The 22,473-nt window shown below is 40.1% G+C and overlaps 1 protein-coding gene across 1 annotated transcript in view; it reads left to right on the top strand.

The window, feature by feature from the left end:
• MEGF10 (multiple EGF like domains 10) overlaps positions 1-22,473 on the top strand; it is a gene marked incomplete at its 5' end in the record, with an annotated part of 63,415 nt that overhangs the window by 31,343 nt on the left and 9,599 nt on the right. The window contains 8 exons of the mRNA XM_084224555.1: positions 329-503; positions 1,331-1,451; positions 3,879-4,042; positions 6,864-6,966; positions 16,146-16,292; positions 18,329-18,463; positions 18,800-18,928; positions 21,483-21,611. Coding sequence (XP_084080681.1) covers positions 329-503; positions 1,331-1,451; positions 3,879-4,042; positions 6,864-6,966; positions 16,146-16,292; positions 18,329-18,463; positions 18,800-18,928; positions 21,483-21,611 — 1,103 coding nt within the window. The remainder of the gene's footprint in view (positions 1-328; positions 504-1,330; positions 1,452-3,878; positions 4,043-6,863; positions 6,967-16,145; positions 16,293-18,328; positions 18,464-18,799; positions 18,929-21,482; positions 21,612-22,473) is intronic.

Below are 22,473 nucleotides of genomic sequence, written 5' to 3' on the forward strand. Positions count from 1 at the left end.
TCACAATTGGCACACATTTTTATATAAATACACCAAATTGTGTTGTGGGAAGTAAAATCATTTCACACAAGGCCCCTTCACGCAACCCATATGCAACAGGGGGGATTTTTGGGTGTTTTCAGTTTTTTTGTTTGTTTGTTTGGGGGGTTGGGGGGATGGGGTTGAGTTTTTTCATTGTTTGGGAGTTCTTTGTTTGGGATTTTTTTTGGGTTGGTTTTTTTTTGTATTTTGGGGGTTTTTTTGGGTCCAGTAGTAGAAAGAAAACAATACTTATGCCCCATTTAGTCCTGAATTACCGAGTTAACCTTTCATCCCCCTGCCGTGGCAGCTGTCACCCCATGTCTGGGGAATGCTCCTGCAAGCCAGGCTGGTCTGGGCTGTACTGCAACGAGACGTGTTCGCCGGGCTTCTACGGGGAGTCGTGTCAGCAGATCTGCAGCTGCCAGAACGGGGCTGACTGCGACAGCGTCACTGGGACCTGCACCTGTGCCCCTGGATTTAAGGTAAAAGAGGTCTCGCTTTCACAGTTCCACAGTTTTCAGCCCCAGTTGTGCAACAAATTCTTCAGGGTGCCACCTCGCCTTTTCTCCTCCGCTGCGGTAAAAGGGAAGTGAGGGTGTTCGGGTAGCATTGCTTGTGCTGTAGGACCCTGAAAAATCAGCATTTCTGGTGGGTTCTCACTGCTAAAATGAAGGCATTTTTAGAAGGAGAAGTTACTTGCTTTATAAGATGTTGGTAAGAATGAGGGCGTGCTGTTGAGGTGTAAGTAAAGGGAAGGATGATGGGTTTCAGTCATCAACTCCTCACACTCCATCCAGAGAAACTCCAGCCAAAAGCACTGCTTTTTATACTTCAGGACAGATTATTCTGCAACTTTTACACACATTTCCTGTTACATGTGCTTTGGATGCTAATCCGACATTTTACAGTATGACTGTTCTTGTGAAAGTAATAACTGAAAACGTCAGCCAAATTAGTTCTTAAAAATATTTTACATACCCACATAATTTACCATTACACTACTTTCTTACAGTGTTTTGACTTCATAAAGAGCTTCTTTATTACTGTCCACTGATCCACCTGATCTAACCAGGTGCTATGTGACCTAAGCTCTCAGAGCAAATCATAGAAAACTAATAGTTACTCAAAAAGACTTGAAAATACTTCAAAAGCATGAAAAGTGTCCCTCTCCCCTAAATTAAAGATAATTTAGTGACAGCCTAGGAGTCGCATGGCCTGTATTTTTTTCTGGCTTTTGTGTCACTTGAGTCAGTTGTGTTGCCTGAGCCCCCTCAGACGGTTTTTAGACTCTACTGTTTTTATAATTCAGGGTGCATCTTGTGGTACCCCTTGTCTCCCTGGGACGTATGGAGTGAACTGCTCCTCTGTGTGCAGCTGCAAAAACGGGGCCACCTGTTCACCTGTGGATGGCTCTTGTGCCTGCAAAGCAGGTAAGTGTCTCCTCAGATGGATTTCATTTCCCTGTAACTGTAAAATGAAATTGGGTTTTTGAAGTAGAGAAGAGGAAACTTAATGAGAAGCAGACACCTGATGCTTCTGCTGCTCTGGGAGGTGAAAACAAGGAAAATGTATTCTCAGGGAAGAAAACTTGTTCTCTGCCCTTTCAGGACATCTGTAGGGTGTACCCTTTATCTGATGTCAGCATTCCTAATCAAAATCATGCAGAATCCCAGAATGGCTTTACTGGAATTACATAACTTTTCTATTTTTTTTAATTGATGGTTTTCATTAACTTTTAATAATTTGTTTTTAAATAATCATAACCCGTATGTTGACTGTAAGCAGTATGAGTTTTGAATCACTTTTAGCCACAATTTAGCAGAGTTTGTCATAAGCAGCTGTTGTGGGAATACTTAGGAAAAGTTACTGAAACTTCAAGTTTTCCTTAGCTAAGATTGATGTGCTTCAATGAACAAAGCCTGGGGGAGGGAGAGAGGGAGAGAGATGTTTAAATTTAATACAAGAAAAGCAGAATTTATGGGCTACAAAGACATTTTGCAGAAAGGAGAAGATGAGGAAGACAAGAAGATAACTAAGACTCCATATATGTGTGTTGGAAGCTCCCTACCTGTGGAAAAGATAATAAAAATAGTAAGAAATACAGAATACTTAGCCTGAGAAGTGAGGAATCTATTACCAATAGAGGATAGAATGCTATGTAATAAAAGAGAATTATGTAATTTAGAACCAATGAATTATAGTTTCTTTGTTTGCTAAAAATGGACAAATAAGTGAAAAGGTTTAGTGTCTGCATCTGTGTGGAGGCCCGAATTTTGTCAGCCACACACACACAGACCCTGACCCGGAATAAACTAATGCCTGACTTGCTGATACACAGAAAAGACAGTGTCAGAGGGGTTTATTTATACCAAGGATTTTGGAGGATTTGGTAACAGTTTGAGTTGGAAAGAACCTTAAAGATCATTTTGTTCCACCCCCTGCCATGGCAGGGACACCTCTCACTGTCCCAGGCTGCTCCCAGCCCCAGTGTCCATCCTGGCCTTGGGCACTGCCAGGGATCCAGGGGCAGCCCCAGCTGCTCTGGGAATTCTATTACAGAGCCTGCCCACCCTGCCAGGGAACAATTCCTCATTGCCAGGATCCCATCTAAATAGAGTTTGCCAGAAAAATAGCCACTAAATTTTTCAGGGACTGACACTGTTAAATCAGTTATGCAGCAAATGTGGAATTTCTGCTCTTTCCAGAGACAGTATGGCTAATATAACCCTGTTCAGGTTGATACTGCAAAGCAGCTAGGTCATGAGGACAAAAATACTCCTTGGGCAATGCAAAATCCTATCTTCCTGTATCCCATTCAGTTTTAATCACACTACAGTGAAAGAGGACAGCAAAAAGTAAAATTAAACTGAACCTAGGTACTTGTCATGTAAACAAAGAAAGATAATAAAGCCTGGGAAGACAGCTGAGAGAGAGTGTCTCAATTTCCTAGTCAAATTACAAAAATACATTTTTTCCTGAAATGACCCCTGAATTTGAAGTTATCAATGAAGCACGAGGCAGCCTGATTGCTGTGCATGTGTTTTGCATAGCCTATTGATCACTCTCAGTGCAGAATTATTTTTCCCTCCACTTACTGTAAACAAGGTACAAAATTAGAAGCTTGGTCTGTGTCACTGGTGATGGTAATATGTGACTGACTGCCTCACACTGTTCCTCTTGAATCTGATGGATGATCACATTTTAAAAAATCTATTCACAGCCCAGTCTATGTAGTCTGCCAACCATTGCTGTTGGGCATGATCAGTGGTGAATGTTGCATTTTACAGCTCTTTTCCACTACATTTCTTTTTTTATTTGGAGAGAAGTACAGAAATCATCTGAAAGGTCTTCTGTGTTTCCTCAAAGGATCTAGTTTATACAATACTTTTATTTTTTCTCTTTTTTTTTGTTAGATACATGTTAAAACCCTGTTACAGGACTGCCTGAGTTGAATGCTGGTGGAACAATTACGAAAGCAGCGGCTTGAGCCTAGGGAAAATATTCCTAATTGTTTTCAGGCTACACCTTAACATTCTCAGTGTAGTTTTGAGCTTCTCAGTGAAATGTCAAGGTGTCTCTATTTCCATTTCAGATCTTCCATCAGTCTCTTTTGCTTGTTGGCACCCATCTGCAGATGTGTGCTGTGCACAGATGTTACAAGGTGCCCTTGAACACCTTTGTTCCAACCTGGACAGGCCCTCAGCTGAAGCAGCTGATAAATCCTGCTGTGAATTTTACCCCAGCATTGCCCATCTCAGAGACATGAAACATCCTCTGAGAGGAATGGGGGGAAACCTGATTAATTTCTGACTTTAATCCCTTCTTCTTTTTTTTTTTCTTTTGTTTTGTTTTGGCAGGTTGGCATGGTGTGGATTGCTCCATCAATTGCCCCAGTGGCACGTGGGGACTGGGCTGTAACCTGACCTGCCAGTGTCTTAATGGAGGGGCTTGCAATGCTCTGGATGGAACCTGTACCTGTGCCCCAGGGTGGAGGGGAGAGAAATGTGAACTCCCTTGCCAGGTAGTTTAATAATTTCACTGAATTTTGAGGTTTCTGTAGGAGAATATTGGGCAGGGAGGGGCATCTGTCTCCGTGGGGATGAGTCCTTTTGGAGCACACAGGATGGTTGCAGGGTCAAGGACAGGCACTAAAAATTCTTCTAATATTTCTTCATCAAATGCTATCAAACTGCTACTTTTAAGTGTAAATAATGAGAGAAAAATACAAAAAATACACCCCAAATCAAATAATGACAATTTATTACAGTATGAAAAAAGAATTTTCATTCCCTCTCAGTCAAAAGTGAGAAGTTGCTCTTACCACCCAGTTCCATGACAGGTCTTTGCTTTTCTACTGGGGCTTTGGCTTCTACTCTCTCCCAGACTTTGGAAAATCAGAAATGATTGGGAGGGCAATGGCATGCTCCTTATCAGTTCTGTTTCACCTTGTATTCTGCACCTTTGGGAAAATAAAATACATAAATTCAAATACGTAATTTCAGAAGTTTTTAAATTGTAAAGTTTCAGGTCAATTTGTTTTATTGTGTAACTGTTTGGTTTCAATTATATTTTATACACTGAAAAGAAATATTTTATAAAAAGTGGGTTTTTCCAGAGTCCACTGTTTTCAGTGATGGGTGTCAATTCTTTGGGAAACTTTTAACAAAACGAATCATTAAAATACATGCTCTCTGCCCTTCTTTTCCCTTCCCCTGACAGTAGATAACTTTTGCAGTATATCTGCAGTGTAGATTGTTGGTTTGATGTAACTGCAAAGCAATCACCTGAAGGGAACACACACCTTGTAAATATCACACTTTAGCTTCCTTCCATTTGGACAAGCTCTACTGAGCAGTGACATGATGGGAGCAGCTGAACTACAGCAGAAAACTGGAAATCCCCTCATTTTCAATGACAATTTTTTCTGCTGAACTGCACTAGGAACACTCAGGAGTGATTTTTTTAGGTCTCTGCTTTTGCTTTTAAGATGAAGCATTCCTGTAGTGAGTAAAGTGGCAAAGAAAATTGAATATATTCTGGAAAGCTGATGGCAGTACCACCTGTGCAGTGTTTCCAGCAATGCATCTCCATCAGAAGACTGATTTTTCTGTTTCCTCAGGCAGTTTTGTTTATCACTTAGTGCCTGATTCTGAAGGGTGATGAGACCCCCCAACGGCATTAGCTCTTCCAAAACTGACATTTAAAAAAGATATGTATTATTTCAGAGCAATTGCATCTCTATCCCAAACTTAGTAAAATAAAGCTTCAAACTATTTCTGCATCAGATAATTCAGCATGCCCAAGTTCATTGTCTTCCTTTCTCTCCATCTGTATCAAAAAATGTCCATAAGCACTTACCTATTTCAAATGCAAATTCTGCTTCAAAATTCCAGAGCAGGGGAATAAACAGAAATTGTTTATTCAAATAATAATAAATATAATAATTTAGTTAAAAATAGTTCAAATACCTCCAGTTGTCTGAAATGTTTTTCATGTCTGAGCAGAGACTTTATTTAAATCAATGTATCTCAATTTGTTTCAGTAACTTCAGAACATTATTATCACTGCTCAGATTGTTGTTCAAGATTTGAACAACAGTTTGGACTTCAGTCCAAGAACATACCAGGCTAAAAATACTGCTTTTCAACAGCATATTTGAGGATTTCCTTTCATTCCAAATCTGATTATATGCAAAGGAAATGCTTAACTTTTACTTTTTCTGTATATAAAAATGTATTGTTAGGATGAGTAAAAGGCTCCTTACACTGAAGTAATGTATGATTTTTGTTCTACTTTAGACTTGAAAGACTGGCAGTTGAATAGCTAAATCCTGTGGCACTTGGTTGGAATGTATGCATGAACATCAAAGAACAGCAGATTAATTTTCATACAGGTTTTAATCAGATTTTTAATGTGACTGACACCAGTTTTTAGCTTTGAATGTAAATTATTGGGGTTTAAACCTGACATGATTCTTCCTTTTTTTGCCTTTGCTGTTGGTAACCCTGAAGTATTACTGTAAATTATACTGGCCTTTTTTCCATGCTCTTTTTTTTTTAAATTTGGTTTTGATACTTTTTATTCACGATCAGTTGACTGTTATACTTCGCCTTGTTTGGAGATTTTAAAAAATCTGCTCTTCTCAGTTTCTTGGGTTGATTTTGTGTGAAATTATCCACCAATCTGTGTGCCAGCTTCTATGGAAGCAGCAGGAAAAGCCAATCCAAGTGTTTAAATGTTTCCCATGAAAAAATAAATAGACCAACAGGGTGATTCAACTTGTGAAATCTCTAGTTGATTCAAAAAATGTTGCATAGGTAAAAAGAAAAGTTTTGCTTTGTGCACTATTCCATAGCCAAAGATTATCTCTTTTTGATGGAGTATATGTTGTAATGTGGAGAGAAATGCTTTTAATCAAGAGAAATGTTTCTAATCAAAAGAAAGTGATAGTTTGCTTTATATATGCAGTGAACCTCACACTGAAGGTATCTTGTAAATTAATGGGTTTAACTCATTTCTTTAAAATTTTACCTCTGTGTGGTATCCATTTTGACCTATAAGCAGAGATCTCAGAGTTTGATGGAGAAATGAGACCTAATTGCTTTAGTCTGGGATTTTTCAAGAGAGCATAATTCATTCTTTATCTTCTCCCCTTTAATGAAAGAACGAAAGTGTAGGATGCTGACACGTTCCAAACGCCACAAGTATTTTACATTAATAGCAGCCTGGAGATTCAGGAGAGGTCTGTGTCTGCTTTTTGAGGCTGGGCTGACCCTAACCTGTCTCTCCTCTAACTCCCAGCTGCCATCATCTCCGGGGTGTTGTGTTTTTTGTTGCCACAGGACGGTACCTACGGCCTGGACTGCGCCGAGCGCTGTGACTGCAGCCACGCCGACGGCTGCCACCCCACCACGGGCTACTGCCGCTGCCTCCCAGGATGGTCAGGTACAGGACACACCCTTGGGAAGCACAGAAACAGAGTTTCCCCCCCAGGGGGACTTGGTTTTGTGGGCAAAGGAAGAGTTTGTGAGGTTGGAAGGGGAAAGGGCCCCCGTTCCGTGGCTGCCGTGTCCGTCCTGTGACTCACGGGTGGGGAGGTTTTGTCCAGTGTGATCTGCAGAAAACTGGGAGTGGAGAGGGAAACTTTAAAGCTTGGGCCCCTCCAATACACAATTCCTTACAAAAGTGGTGATGAGCTGTAAATATCCAAGGTTGTTCTGGCAGGGGTAAAGCATCATGTACAGGAACTCAGGAAGCTTCGTTCAGGCAGCCAAGAAGAGGATGAACCATTGCCCTAACTTGTCAATCTCATAATTTGTCTCAAACCAAGACAACTGTGCTGCCATTTCAGTGTCTCAACCTTTTTTAAGTTTCTCTGCAGATATTTTGTCCTCTACAAAAATTTTCTCACAACTTTTTTTTTTTTTAAACATTGTGATTTTAAGGACTATGTCAGTTGAATCATTCACCAAAATTCATGGTGGGCACTGTTGTTACATCCTCTTGCTAGTGGAGAGCAAGATTTTTTTTTTTTGAAAACGTGGTGGAACTCTGCAGAAAGGCAGCTATCATGAAATGTTCCCTTTATGTCTGGGAGGGAGTTGTAGGTCTCACTAATCTCTCTCTAGGATTTCTAAGCTTTAAATTTGGAAGAGCTCTTTGATCTTCTGTAAAGTTTAATTAATACTGTAAGTTTTCCCCCCTTGGAGTGTTCCAGCTGCCTCTCTGTGATGCTGCAGCATTGCAAGGATCACACAGGTCTCACATCACCTGTTTGTGTGGGCTCCTTCCATTTAATAATGAGGAGTCAGCATGAAAAACAAATCTGAAATGAACAAAGCATGTTTGTCCTCTGAAAATCAGTGATTTGTGTTTTATTTGTGATTTTAGACATAATCCACTCTTCTCTAAACTAATGTTTACCTGAGTTTTAGGTTCATGATAGAATTGTTTTCTTTTTTTCTATGGTGCTTTTAGACAAAGTAGGTGGAGGTGAGCTTATAATCTCCTCAGATAGGTACAGTCTTGCTATTGTTTTTTTCCCAGACCTTATTTTTATATGCTCTTTCTTCATAGCTCTCTGGATGGATTGCCAGCATCTTGTTTGAAGTACATAATACTCAGTGTCTACAATTCAGGTTGATTAACTGTAGCTGATTACAGCTTACCTGCTGTTTTTTCTGCTTTCTGTTCAGATGAACATGACTTTTATGATTACCAGGGGGTAAGATGTGGAAATCTCTAGGGGATACAGATACACAGGCACACAAAGAGCTCCTGCTTTGCTCTGGAAGACCAAACCTCTCTGCTATTTACTCATTTTTCTGTTTGTTATCTCTTTGAGAAGGCCTGTCTCACCATTTCCTCTCAGAGTGAGTGAGAGGAGCTTTAAGAGCCAGCACTCACCTAACTGAGGCAGGACTTCTTTTGGTTCAGTTCTCTTCCCACAAGCTGTGGGATTTGTGGCAGTGTGACTTGCCATCAGCCACTCAGATGCCTCAGGAGTGCAGAAAATAGTAGAAGCTACCTGAATGAATTACAAAAAAATACTATTAGCCTTATACCAGCTACTGCTGTTCTTCCTGACAGTACTTTGTGTTTATTTTGTTATGTCAATGTCCTTAACTTTCAGGTAGTTTTCAGGTAATTGTGTGTGTGTATGTGTTTGGACACATTTCCAAAGATTTACATTTGAATATACTCAAAATGGGATCTCATGAATTACTAAATGTATTCACCAAAGAATACCCACCATAAAAATATGTGAAGAGTTGCTGATCTTAATGGTGCAGGTAGGTAGAGCTGTTGAGAATTCCTAGGGGCACAGCTTGAAGTACATCCTGTGAGTCTTCTAAAATTGAGACAGACAATCAGGGTCAAAATGTGTTAATTAATGGATCCAGGTTAAAACAGGCAGATTTGAAAGGACAGATAAAAAATCTAGCAGCGTTTTTATAACACATTATAAAAGTTACCTGGCCATTGTGATATAACTAACCCAGGGTGTGACAGAGGCCTCAAGTGCAGCACAGACCTTGACTGTGCTTGGATTCAGGTATGGGAAAGGATGATATATATCAATAATATAGATTATATAGCATATAATAAGATAAAGACATAATATAGTAATTTTGTATAGTGTCATCTTACTTCACCTTTGCTCTTAAAAGGAAAAATACTTCACAAGAAAGAGACTTGAGGCCTAATTATTGATAAAATGGAGCCCCCATCCCTGGATGATGTCACCAGAACAGCATGTGTGTGACAGACTAGTTTTGACATGTTGGTGATGTCTAGACACACTTTACAACATCCACAGCATAGCTCACTTTATACTCCGTGTCTGGAAAAAAAATCCTCCACCCACACTTTGCATGTCAGAGCAGTACCCAGAGAGGAATCCACGCTTGGTGCAGATGCTTATATTTGGAATGATTAAAAAAAAAAAGGAGGGAATACTTCAGGAAAGGGGTCTCAAATAGCTGTGCTGTAACAGTGCATTGCAGGAATAGCAGAAGATTGTAGGATTAAGGAGGAGGTTGTGCAAAGGGTTGTATGGAGAAGCAGGTGGAGGATGGAGAGGGAAAATACAGGAGCTTCTAAAATGAAAGAAATTATGTGGCTTGGCCTTTGTTTTGTTTTTGGTGTTGGATTTGTGAAAGAACCCATCAGGCATGCAGACATACTAGTTTTGGGTGGGTAGTGTTACATACCTAGTTCAAAAACAAAGAGAGAGAAAACCTGATTTTTGATCAGTTTAAAGCTGATCTAACCCAAATGAAGAATTTAGTTGCTTAAAACCAGTGGTGTTAAACCCATTTTAACCAGTGTTAAAAATAAATACGTTTTGAGGAAGCTTAAAAATGTGAACTTGTGAGTATTTCTTGTTTTTAAGCACAAATAAATCCATGACGCCAAGGTGAACTTCCCAGAATGTTTTGATGCCATCAAAATAACACAGACTTTCCAAGAAGGTACTTTAAATGCAGCATTTTCCTCAGCCCTGTGAACAGAACAGCTATCTGCACTTCCCCCGGGGAATTTCATCAGAGGGAATGGTTTATGTAACTTTTCAGAAGTACATGAAGGAGTGACACAGTTGTCCCACAAGGCTGGGGAGCAGGAAACGCTGCATGGGGAGGATGGGTCAGTGACCTTGGGGTGTGAGGGAGTTCTGGGCTGCTGATGTGAGCACGAGGGCTTGGCCTCAGCCTCCAGACAGAGCTGCAGCTCCCCACTGGGTCAGCAGTGAGATGCTCTAAGGTTTCGTTTTGTTAGGTAGTTTTTAGTTTGGTTTTGAGCATGCCCAGGGTGTTGTCCTAATTAGGTTCTGCTTAGGAGTAAAAGTTCAGTTTTTCACACAAGTATTGTGTTAAAAGAGTCAAGAAACAGTTAAAATTAACTTTCATTTGAGCTCTGTTTTTATTTGGGGTTGCTGGTTTTCATTTGGGTTCTCTTTGACGTTAAACAGATGTGACTTAGGTTTACAGGAGCTGTGTTAGAAATCCTGTGCTTTTTTGTAGTTTGCAAAATATTTTCCCTCTGCAGGAGCTTAATTCTGTTTAGGGAAGGAAGAGTTAAGGGTGATGTTTTTTTCCTGGCAGTCTGACCATTCCGTCACGTTCCAGGAGCCACATGACAGGATGGCACAAATGAGAAACATCCGCCCACACAGAGGATGATGTCTGCCCCAAACTCCCTCATCCCTTGACATTTTCACTGTATCTTATAAATAACTTCTTGTTCATTTGGAGGGAAAATTCTTTTTTATTTCTCACTCGCCAGAGAGTGGAAAAGAGTAAGAACTATTCAAATAGAAAACAGAAGAAACACACAGAAAATATACTCTCCTGATAGGTAATGATAATTCTCAAATTATACCAAAACTTTTGGTTAACTTCCATTATAAAGGTATATCTAACATTTCTCTCTGCTAGCAAAGTAACAAGCACCATAATAGTTTCATCCCTTAATCTTATCTGTTCTGCAAGCAGCTGTCAAAATAAATTTCTCCCAAATTTCTTGGAAGATTAGGGAACTCATACTTTTGCAAACAGAGGTTTCGCATTAAAGCATTAATCAATTAAATTAAGTAAAGCAGTATGATTAATTAATTAAAATGGCAAAAGCTTTTTCCCTCCAGACAGTTTATTAGTGTAATTGCAGTGATGTGGGTGTTCCTGATCAAACCTCACTGCTGCAGCTCTGCTGTACCTTTGCATTTGTGAGGAGATGTCACGTCAGGGTGGCGCAACATTTGTTACTCTCAGAATCGGTTTAAAGGCTGTGTGATGCCAGGGATTATGAAATACCACCAGTCTGCTATCTGTACCAAAACAATGGCAGTGGTTTGTGGAAAAGACAGATGCAGTCATACCAGCCCACATTTCACCAGCGGGCAGAGCATTCACCCGCAGGCTGCCGCAGGAGGGGTGTCGGTGACTTCTTCTGTGCTGGACACCTGCTGGCATTACTCAGCTCACCCATCACCAGATGTGTTGTTTCTGTGTCCTTCCATGTGCCTCTGACAGTATTTCTGAGAGGCACATTTGTTGCTGGATTATAAAGGGGAGGTCTGCCATCTGACACCCGTCCCGCTGGTGGAAACACCCAGGTCTGGTGGGAGGCTGCAGCTCTGCCTTCACCCTCAGCTTTCCATTAATATGCATTTTTCCTTGTCCTACAAAGCAAAAAAAACAGAATTGGAAGGGTTCTGTCTCACCTTTGGAACAAAAATGAGCTGCTGCTGTAGCACCAGTGCACCCAAGCCAAGATTCTCTTGTAAAAACATAGTTTTCCCTCCACTGCCACCAGTTCCACCTGGCCTCTTGAAGGATGAGGCCCCATTGGAAGGAATACTCAGTGAGCTGCAAAATGAATTTATTTCTGAGCACTCTCTCATGAAAAATGACAAATTAGCTTTTCAAGCTTCTTGGGGAGAGGAATTCTCCAATCAGAAGTTTGGTTCCACCGTACATCTGGGTTTAGCTGTGTCCGTATGTCTGTTCTCTGTGTCCTGTGGTGGATTTTCATGTGGGAGAAATACCACCCTTTTAGGAAAAAAAAAAGCTTTAAATCAGTGATTAGGTGTACCTGTTTTCTGCCTAGAAGAAGTTGAAAAAGGGAGCAGTCTTATTTCCTGGTGGCTACCTAGGGGTTGATAGATGAAAAGAAGAGCACCTGTGGAGTGGATAACAGTATGTAGTAGGAGTATGGCCTTCAGAAGGATACCACAAATACCTCAAAAGGGATTCTACCACTAGAATTTGCAGATAAGGATTTCTGCCTTCAAGCTCAGATGTCCTTGTTGACAGCCTTTTCTAGCTAGCTTCTGACCAAAATTTCCAGTCATGAGTCTCCTGCTGCTTCAGGGAAGCAGCTGAAATCTGAACTACAGAAAAATATCTGATCCTCTCATTAGCTCCTCAGTTTGGGACACTCTAAATTAATTCCTCTGGCTACCTTCAGCAGTGGAGTAAGGTACCACCCTCCCTCAAAGGCAGTAAAGTACTTAAAAATAGTGCCTGTGACATTTTTCACCACCTCTCTTTCTTTGGGCTGCCTGTTATTTGACAGAGAAATTAGGAAAGTAATTCTCACCATCAGAAGTTGCAGCTGCCTTGAATAGAAATGCTAGTTTTTCTCAAGTATGAAGGGCAAGCTGCAAGCTCTTGGACCAGAATGAAAAAGCATCATTAGCTTTAATGACACCAGGATTCCTCCAACCTTTGAAAGTCATGTTCCTTCTTTAGTTTGGGCTGCTACATATCCAGTTTTGCACTGACACATGGGAAGTACACCAGTATATAAATAGTTTTTAGTGCTGAGAGGTTATACAGGAAAGTTCCATGTGTGTTAATATAAATTGCACAGCAAATAAAAGTTGTTTACAACAAAAAAAAAATTCTTCCTAAAGTTTGGATAACCTTTTATCAGACTAATGGAAACAAAATAAGGTGTAAAACAGCACTTACTCCAACAGTAAATTTGCCTGTGAAGATAGTAAGAAATAATTGGTAAATTTTTTTCCCCCACTTCAAGTCTTAAAACAAATCAGCTCTTTGTTGATCTGACTCGGGTGGATCACTGAGTCTCAACTTAAAAATACAGCATAGGGAGTGTGCAAATGCTCTGCTAGCACGGGCAGAAGGAGTGGTATCTCTGAAGAATTCTTCACTTCATTCATGCAATTACGAATGCTGGGGGAATGCTGATTTGGATGTGAGGCCCCCAGCATAAAGCACTGGGCATTAAATGCACGAGCATTTCTTCAGAGCAGCTTAGCTGAAGTTTATCATGACCATTCAGCTATTGCCTAGCAACTTGTGAAGGCCATCAAAGAGCTCTTTGTCCATTGCTCTGGCAAAAACATTTTCTCTCAGATATCCTTATCAGTATCAGAACCAACACGAAAACTTAATAAAAACAATTTTATTGTGTAAGAGATTAATACTTGCATGAAACTGTGGCATCAACCAGTTGGTAACACTGTTGTAAAAGCTGAGTCTAATCTTGCTTTGCAAGTTCTAGTAAAAATGCTTTTTCTCCCTGAACAATTTCTGGCTTTTCTATCAAAGCATAGCTTTCTTTGCTGAAATTTCATTAAAAGCATCACTCTGGAAATTAATTTTTAAAATTTTTTTAATCCCTTTGATATTTCTAAACCTGTTCTTTCTCAGAAATATACATATGATTTTTACAACCATATGATACGAAACTCAACGTGTTATTTTTAAGTGCCTTGTGAACTTTCCAAAATAAATAAATAGTGAGTGAGACTGAAAACTATTTTAATAAGTAGAGATGCAGTAAATAACTAAATGATTTCAGCCTTGCTGCATTTGTTCTTTACACTCATAGGAGTAAAATTGATTTTCCTAATGATCAAGAGTGAATATAATAAAACTACAGTGAAACAGAATTGTATTCAGCAGTCTTTCAGTGTGTTATGTTGTCATCACTATTACTCAGTGACATTTAGTGCACACTGTTTATTTGCTAAGTAGAATGATGCCATTCTTCACCTCCTCGTAAGGGATGAGAGTGGGAGATAAAACGCAGGTTTTTTCAGTTTCCCTAAGGGATGGTTTTCCCTGATGTGTACTGAAGGAGCCTTTTTTCCCCTTTTTTTCATTTTTAGTGGTAGTTTCTGTCTGTTTTAAGCCCCGTGGCTCTGTGCAGCATGGGACCCATTGTCTTCCCCATCCCAGCGTGCCTGCATCACCCTCGGACACTCTGCTGTCATAAAGCATCCTCTGTGCACAGATCAAGGCAGTATAATTGAGCCTGGTGTTATTGTATGTCACTGGTCTACATAATCTCAGATAATGCACTTTGGTAGCTCTTGGCAACCACTGGCTTGTTAATAGTGACCATTATACACTGAGCACCGCTGACACCCATTGAGGCTGTGAAAAATGTCTTTTCTGCAGCAGGGTGCACCGAGTGCAGCTATGTGTGATGTGGCAGATAACCCTCTGAGGGGCTCTGCCTGTGTTTTCACAGACTCAGAGACCCAAATTCTCAATTTTGGGGAAAAAAAAATGAATTAATTGCAGTGATGTCAGGACTGCTCTTGTGCACCAGCATCTGTCAAAATCGAACCTCTCTCTTTAATTTGCTTAAATGAGTTAATGAAAAGTTTGAACTAGACTGCTGAGAACCAAGTCAGCACTGCCTCTCAAGTGTAGATGGAGACAGGAGAACGGCACTGTCTAGGCAGGCAGAAAGTGAAAAAGGAGTGATATAAGCAGCCTTTCATTTTCTGACAATAGGTTTGTTTTAGGTCAGTACTGATGATCATTGTGCAGTTAGGGCTTTGAGGTGGCCTGGGTACTTTCTGTCAGTATCTGGATTTTTAAAGTCAGGTGTTCTTCTGTCGTGCTGGCACAGGTTGGTGCAATCTGTTGAAACACATATTTGATTCTTCAGTCTGTTGATTGTCCTGCAGAGAAAAACAGTTCAAGAGTCTGGTGTTCTACCTTTCCTCTAATTAGAGAGTTGGTTTTTAGATACGGGCAGCTTTGCAAGGCACATGCTGGGGGTGTTGAGGAATCACTTCTTACTCTGATCTATCAGCAAACTATGTAATTATTTCTCAGGATTTTTACAAGCAATAGGTTCTGGCGTTCAAGGTTAAAAGATTTTTTTTTCCTTGTCACATGTAAAACTGTTTTACTTTTTTTAGGACCCTGGCAGCCATTGAACCTGTGGCATATTTTGGTGGAAATACTTACAAAGCAAGACATGCTTGTGGTTGGATCCAGTCCACTTTTCCCTTAGTGGAGGGTTCATTCAGTAGAGGCATTACAATAAAACTTGATTGTTAATGCAAAGTGCTGCAGACACAATAGGGTCTGAGTTCCACGGTGGTGCCTGCTGGCATTTAACATGCACAGTGCTTCTTAAAAAGCAGGGAAATTATATTTAATGCTGCTGCATTGTGAAGAAAAATGACAATCAAACAAACAAAAGAACCCAGCAAACAAACTGTGATTGGAGGATTGTAATGGGTGGTGTGTGTTAGGATCTATGTGTAGAGATTCAGGTTATGGCCATTTTACAATCAGTTTTATACTGAAACAGGTTAAACAAAGCACTGACTGACCAGCATCCTTAACACAGTGGCAGCTCAGCATTTTGGAATGCTCACATGGTGTGTTTGGAAACCCTTTGTGTGCACTACATTTTTCCGTTCAGTACGAGGCTGAGCAGTAATCAGCTCACCACTAATTAGAAATCATTCCATGTCCTGCACCCCATTATTATACACAAGTTATATCAGACACAAAGAATGCTCAAGGGGAAAAGTTCCTGCACTACCTTCTGTTGTGCATTTCCCAAACATAAAATCTGATACCAAAAACCTGCTGCTATTTTGAAACAGGCATTATGGAGGAAGCAAAAGCCATTTATGTGCCTGTCACCAAAACTGGAATATGAGGGAAATTCACTGTTCTGGGGAAAGCAGGAACAGAGATGCAGGTTTATCTTGTTGTACTTTTCTGATGTTAGTGGTGTTTTGATAAACAGGTTGTGTGAGCTTTGTTTTAAAGTTCAGAAAAGGTTTAACCTAACTCTGCATAAGAGCTCTTCACAGATGTTTTGTTTGTTTGTGATTGCAGGTATTCACTGTGACAGTGTGTGTGCTGAGGGACAGTGGGGTCCAAATTGCTCCTTGCCTTGTTACTGCAAAAATGGAGCATCCTGCTCTCCAGATGATGGGATCTGTGAGTGTGCACCAGGATACAGAGGCGCCACTTGCCAGAGAAGTAAGGACAACATAAATGCTCTAAAAACTTCTGTCTCTCCCTCAGTTGCTTGGAAAACATATCATACAACATCCTAATGCTTTGCTAATTGCAGTCTGAAAGACTAGGAAACACTCCTTGATTTGACATTTTGTCAAAACACATGACTATTCAGAAGAAAAATGGGTTACCTGAAATGAACAAATGTGTCCATCTAGTAGTGCTCTTCTTGTTATGGTGCAGCTTTCCTTTTATTCACTGTCTGTCCTGTGGCACTGTTAAGAGCATGACTTTCCAAGACATGTCATAAGGGATTCCATTCTAAGGCACTTCCAAACGTGGTCGATGAGTGTTGAGTTTGTAATACAGGTAAATAAAACATGATTTTCAGAAACTAAAAGCTTTCCAATTGTCTGCTAGGGACCATTAGCTTAGTTTATATTTGGGGCTTTAACACTTGTTTTGTAAGAATAGTCAGTGGGATCAGGTCCCACAGTAAGCAGAGGATGTCAAGCGTGCCCATGGCTCCTTTTGGAAAATTGGTTTGGGTAAAATTCAAATTTCACAAAGAGAGATACAGATGAACTAAGGAAAATCATGCCAGAATCAGGGAGGTAAATAATAAGTCTGCCCTCCCAAGATTTTGCCAGCAGTCCAGCTGCCTTCAGTTTGAACCACTGAAGCTTTGAGGGAAAGGTGTTCAGGGAAGAAAAATGTGATTTGTCTGGAAATGGAGGCAAGCCCAGTTTCCAGAGCAGGTCTCCCAGAAACAGGATCCAGGAGCAGGTGGGTTAAGGACAAGCAAAGATGCTCCTGGCTCTTCTAAAAGAGGCTTAAAAGGCAGGAGATGACCTGAAATGGTCACTGTCAGGGGAAGGAGAACCAGAGGAAGGTGAAGTTCTGTCAGTCCAGGAATGGCAACATTTCCAGCTGAAGGCTGGGTCAGGGCACTGCTAAATCCCACATCAGTGTGGCATTAGTATTCCTTGAGCATTTCTGACTGTGAGCACTAATTATTCTCACTATCTAATCTCTAAGGGCCCTGCAGTCAATCAGTGCATCCAAAGTGTAACACTGCCATGTAAAAATGTTCCCTGGTGTTTTGGAATTGTGCCTATAACCTGGACAAGGGGCTCCCAGTCCAGTGCCCCTCTGAGGCATGGTCTGCAGGCTGGGAAGACAAAGGTCATAGGAATAATTTGGATCCTGGTCAGAAACTGCCTTTTCAGTAAACAGGAAGACCCTTTGGCACTGTTTCACTTGGAGAAGTTAATCTCTCTGGAGAGATCCTGGCCATATAACTTGTATCAAGTGTGTAATTAAAAGACTGAATCTTGAATGAAATTGAAATATTGAAAGGATTCCAAGGTAGTTTAGTCATTGCTAATTGCAGCTGTTCAGGTATTTCTCTTGATCTCTTACCTAATATTCTAATTTATCAGGAAATAAATGCCAAAAGGGATTAGATCAACAAAGAAGGAGAAGCAGCCTTTTTTCCTCCCCTTTTTTCTTTTTCTTCTTGAGAAACTCGTGCTTTTAGCATCACAATTAACTGCACAACTCTGTATTTCTGGTCTCAGGTTCCCTGAAAGTTAGAGTGACTCTGTACCATGTAAAAGAAAGGCTGATTAGAAAACATCTGTGCTTTTTATCCAGTGAAGTTGTGGCTATTTGAATTCCAAGTTAGAAAACACATCAGGAATCAAGGTCTAAGATGACCTTACTCATCAAGAGATAAAACTTCAGATGTGCTTCAAAAGATGTCCTTGTTTAGCCAAAAAGAAAAAGTATGTATGCATTCCAAACATTATCCAAATTCAGGGTGGCTTGACATGTAATGGAATGTCAACAAAGTCATGATGAACCAAAATTACACCAAATCCTTGAGGAGAGGGAGCAGATCTTGTTTTGGGAGTGTAAATCACTGAGCTGCGCAGATAACAACGACCACCTCTGGGGCTGGAAGGCAGAGCCAGCTCCAGGCCAGGGGCAGGTGGCCTGTGGGGTGGTGATGGCAGGACAGCAGCAGTGACAGCTTGTCCTCTCTGGTTTTCCAGTCTGCTCGCCGGGGTTCTACGGCCACCGCTGCAGCCAGACCTGCCCCCAGTGCGTGCACAGCAGTGGCCCCTGCCACCACATCACCGGCCTGTGTGACTGCCTGCCTGGATTCACAGGAGCCCTCTGCAACGAAGGTACAGCTGGCCATAAACACCCCGTGGGATGATTTCCATTCCGTCTCTTGGGAGCTGTGACACCAAGGATCCTTTCTGTTGTGGAATGTTCAGTTTATAAAATCAGAAGTCTTGCGTTGTTTCATCCTTCAGTGTGAAAGTCTCTGTACTCTTAATTGCATTGTTTGTGTAGTGAATATGGATATTGTGCTCACTGTAATTTATAATACCTCACTTTACCCTTATATTAAGCAATACCTCTCTCAATCCAAATGTTAGTAGTTTTCTCCTGAAATGAAGAAAATGAAATCTTGTTCTGATCACTAAGGAGTTCTAATTCTGACAATGTCTTCTCAGTATGTCCCAGTGGCAGATTTGGGAAGAACTGTGCTGGAATATGCACCTGCACCAATAATGGGACTTGCAATCCTATTGATAGATCCTGTCAGTGCTACCCTGGATGGATTGGTAGTGACTGCTCTCAGCGTAAGTACCTGGATTTTTTTCACCTTTAATTTTAGAACAAATAATCAGGGTGCACCTACTTACAATACCTTTTTTTTTGTTGTTTTTTTTTTTTTTCTTTTGGTAAAGAAACACTGTCTTAAGTCATAAATAGAACTTCATGGAGAGATAAATAATCCCAAACTTCTCTGGCCAGGCCAAGAACAAAGCTGAAATTTTCTCAGGCATAAGTTAATGCTCTGGCTGCACAGCCATCCTTGTTCTCACTAAGCATTTGAACATTTTGTTAAGACATTTTTTCACTGTGCCTTTTTTTTTAAGTGCTTGTAACTCTCTGATGGATTTTCTTCTTTCTTCCTTTTATAAGGAGAAACAGATAGAGATGTTTTCACAAATAGACATTTTTAGTGTCATTCTGCCTCACTCAATGAGTATTGTCTTCCTGTGCTGAACTCACTGGACTCTTTATTATTGCCTAAAAAAGGAGAAGGGAAGGTCCTAATTCTACTATTTTCTGTAAAGTTACTTTATTAAGTAGTCACTCCCCATATGCCTGGATGGGTCTACGAGATTTACTAATTAAAGGAAAGATTTGTTTTAAGGAAGACTCTCACAAGAAGCATATCCAATCCCACAAGGTGCTAAAATCCACACAGTCTGCAACACACACATGCCAAAATTTCACTCAACCCACTTTTGTGAATAAAAGAAGCTGCACCATACCCTGAAATGTCAGACGTTGTGCTGGGATTTCCAGGGAAGTGCATTTTTTAATGACATGGCTCATTGGTTTGCATCATTTATGGTTTGACTGGCCCAGGTTACAGTGCAGGGTAACAGCTGGTCAGTTTGGGAAAGGAACCTGAAAAACAACTTTCCAGGCTAAATTCTGTGAAGTGATTAGCATGCACAGCCCAGTATGATACCAAAATAAATCTTGGGCCCATTCCTGTGGAAGCCAGTGGCTACAAAGGTCCCTGTTTTTATGGTAAAATAAGTAGGTAGTTGGGAGAGTAGCAGAATAGGGGTATTTAGGAAGAGGAGGGACTTACTCACTGCCTCAATATCAAGAAAATGGTGCCAGCAATATGAATGGAAGTGTTTATTGAGGCTGTGCTCACAGACCATAACAGAGGAAGTTTATTTGCTTTGTATAAAGGCCTTTCGTTCACATGGAAAATAATGATTCCATTAATTTCTTTCAGAACCAGCGACCTTTTTTAAACTTCTAACCTTTTGCCTGTATGTGATTTACATTCCTTCCTAGCTGACCACTAATTTCAAACACAAAACAATAACAAAAAATAATTGCAAGGCACAACTGGAGTGAAAATAATAAAAAAAACTTGGTGGTTTTTTTTTTAAATTCATCATAATATAATTTTTCATGAACTGAAATTTGGGGAAAAAAGGTGATACTTTGGAAGAGTACAGCACACTTATACATTAATTATTATGCAAATTTTTAAAGGATTCAAGAGTTTTATTGGTCTCTGGCAGCCAGATCAGTACAAAACAATAAGGAGTTACCCTTTTAAATTTACACAGGAATAAAACCAAGGCTTCAATGTCTGACCTCTTGCTTTTCTCCTGCAAAATACTGATACTGTACTTCCATAAAATGATTTTTAAAGTACTAAAGAATTATTTATTTTACTATTTATTTTTAAAAATACTGCTTTCTTTACTAAAGAAAAAACTCCTCAAGATGAGAATCCTACTCAACAGAAAGGGTCTATTCTCAGAGTACCCTCTTCACTTAGTGATATTCTACCATGAAGAAAATTATCTTTTGCTGTCTCTGAATAGTAATTAGTATTTTGGAACCACTTCACAGTTCTAGTGGCAGCACATAGCATCAGATTCATCCATCATGACATTTCCAAAGCAGCCAGTAAATTCTGTCTCATAATGAGTCTACATGATTGTGCAAAAAATAATCTCCATTCTGTGGATAATTACTTGGTGTTTAGAAATATTATATTGATTATTGGATAATTACTTGGTGTTTAGAAATATTGTATTGATTTTTGGAGCCACGGAAGTAACTGAGTTAACCAGATTAAGGTACAGACCTGATTATCTTCATCACATTTAGACAAATACATTAAATTTAACAGTGGAAGCACAAGAAGCAGGCTCAAAATTGTATCTGAAGCTCTAGGCTATATAGGAGTTTCCCCTTTCTCTGTTTTCCTTCACTTTTTGAGGTTTAAGAGCTGTATCACCTTGAATGTTTGCAGAGTAAAAAATAAGTGAAGAAAGGAAACCTAATGGCTTTCTCGCTGAGAAAGCTGCTGTGAGTGCCCTATTTACTGAGTATTGAGTATGCATTTTTCACCCATTTAGTATTTTTAAGCACTTTTTACCTGGAGTAAAATGATGCCTTAGCAGAAATAAATGAATAAATCTATGGCTGTTTGCTCAGAACAGAGCAGCTCAAACCATGAACTCAGGAGAAAAACAGCGAACAGCAAACAAAGCAGTGCTCATGTGTGAATGGAAGCAGCTCTATTCATGTGCATCAAGGAACCTTTGTCATTTGAGGTTAATTAATTGCTCTGGGTTGTTCCAGCTTGCCCACCTTCCCATTGGGGACCAAACTGCATCCACACGTGCAACTGCCACAATGGAGCTTTCTGCAGTGCCTACGATGGGGAGTGCAAGTGCACCCCAGGCTGGACCGGCCTTTACTGCACACAGAGTAAGTGAATTTTGTGCTCATTCTCAGTCTGAACGTCAGTGACACAATTATCCTCCAGAACAGCTTGAACCTGGAATTCAAGTACTGATACAGAAGCTGTTTTTATTTAGAACCTTGAAAGATTATTTCACTAGACTGTAACATCATAATTTCTTTTGGAATTTTCTTCATGTAATAATACATTAGTACTGATTTTTTTTTTTTCCCCCTAAGAGCTTTTTGTTAAAGTAAAATAGCTGAGCAGTGGCTGGGTGTAGGTATCTGTCATTCATTACATGCAGGCTAAGAGTTGATATGAAGTTTGAGAAATAAGCATTTGTTAGAAATAAATATGAGTAAAGCTGACTTCTTATCTTTTTTGTATTACACTTTCAGTTTGGTTTACCTTCAGTTCAGGTTGCCTCACTGTTTGTGATCCTGGCCACAACCCCTGCATTTGACCCCCAGAAAAATAGGACTGCTGAATGTATTTTGCATTCAGTGTTCAAATACATGTTTTTCATAAAATCAGAACTTTGCTGTTTCAAATGAGTAATGTCATAGTGGCAGGAAATAACAGATACATAACAGGACCATATGGATGCAGTTCTGGGAGACATTCACTGTGCTGGTTCAGCTGTCAGCTATCAGGTTTTTTTTGCTTCCTGCTGGTGAATAATGATCTCTTTGCAGTGGTGTGTCTTCTTCATACTGAAATGGTTTCTTTGTGAGTAGCTCAGGTACAATATGTTGTTGTTTTGGCTTTTTAATGCTTTAGTACAAACCACGAAGGAAATAAGTCCAGGGGTTCACTGACTGATGGGCAGACTCCCAAAGTGCCCTCGAATCTCTTTGGAAGCCCATTTCTTCAAGGAGCTGTCTT

Source organism: Fringilla coelebs (genome assembly GCF_963513975.1).
Source record: "Fringilla coelebs genome assembly, chromosome: Z".
Taxonomy (NCBI): Eukaryota; Metazoa; Chordata; class Aves; order Passeriformes; family Fringillidae; genus Fringilla; species Fringilla coelebs.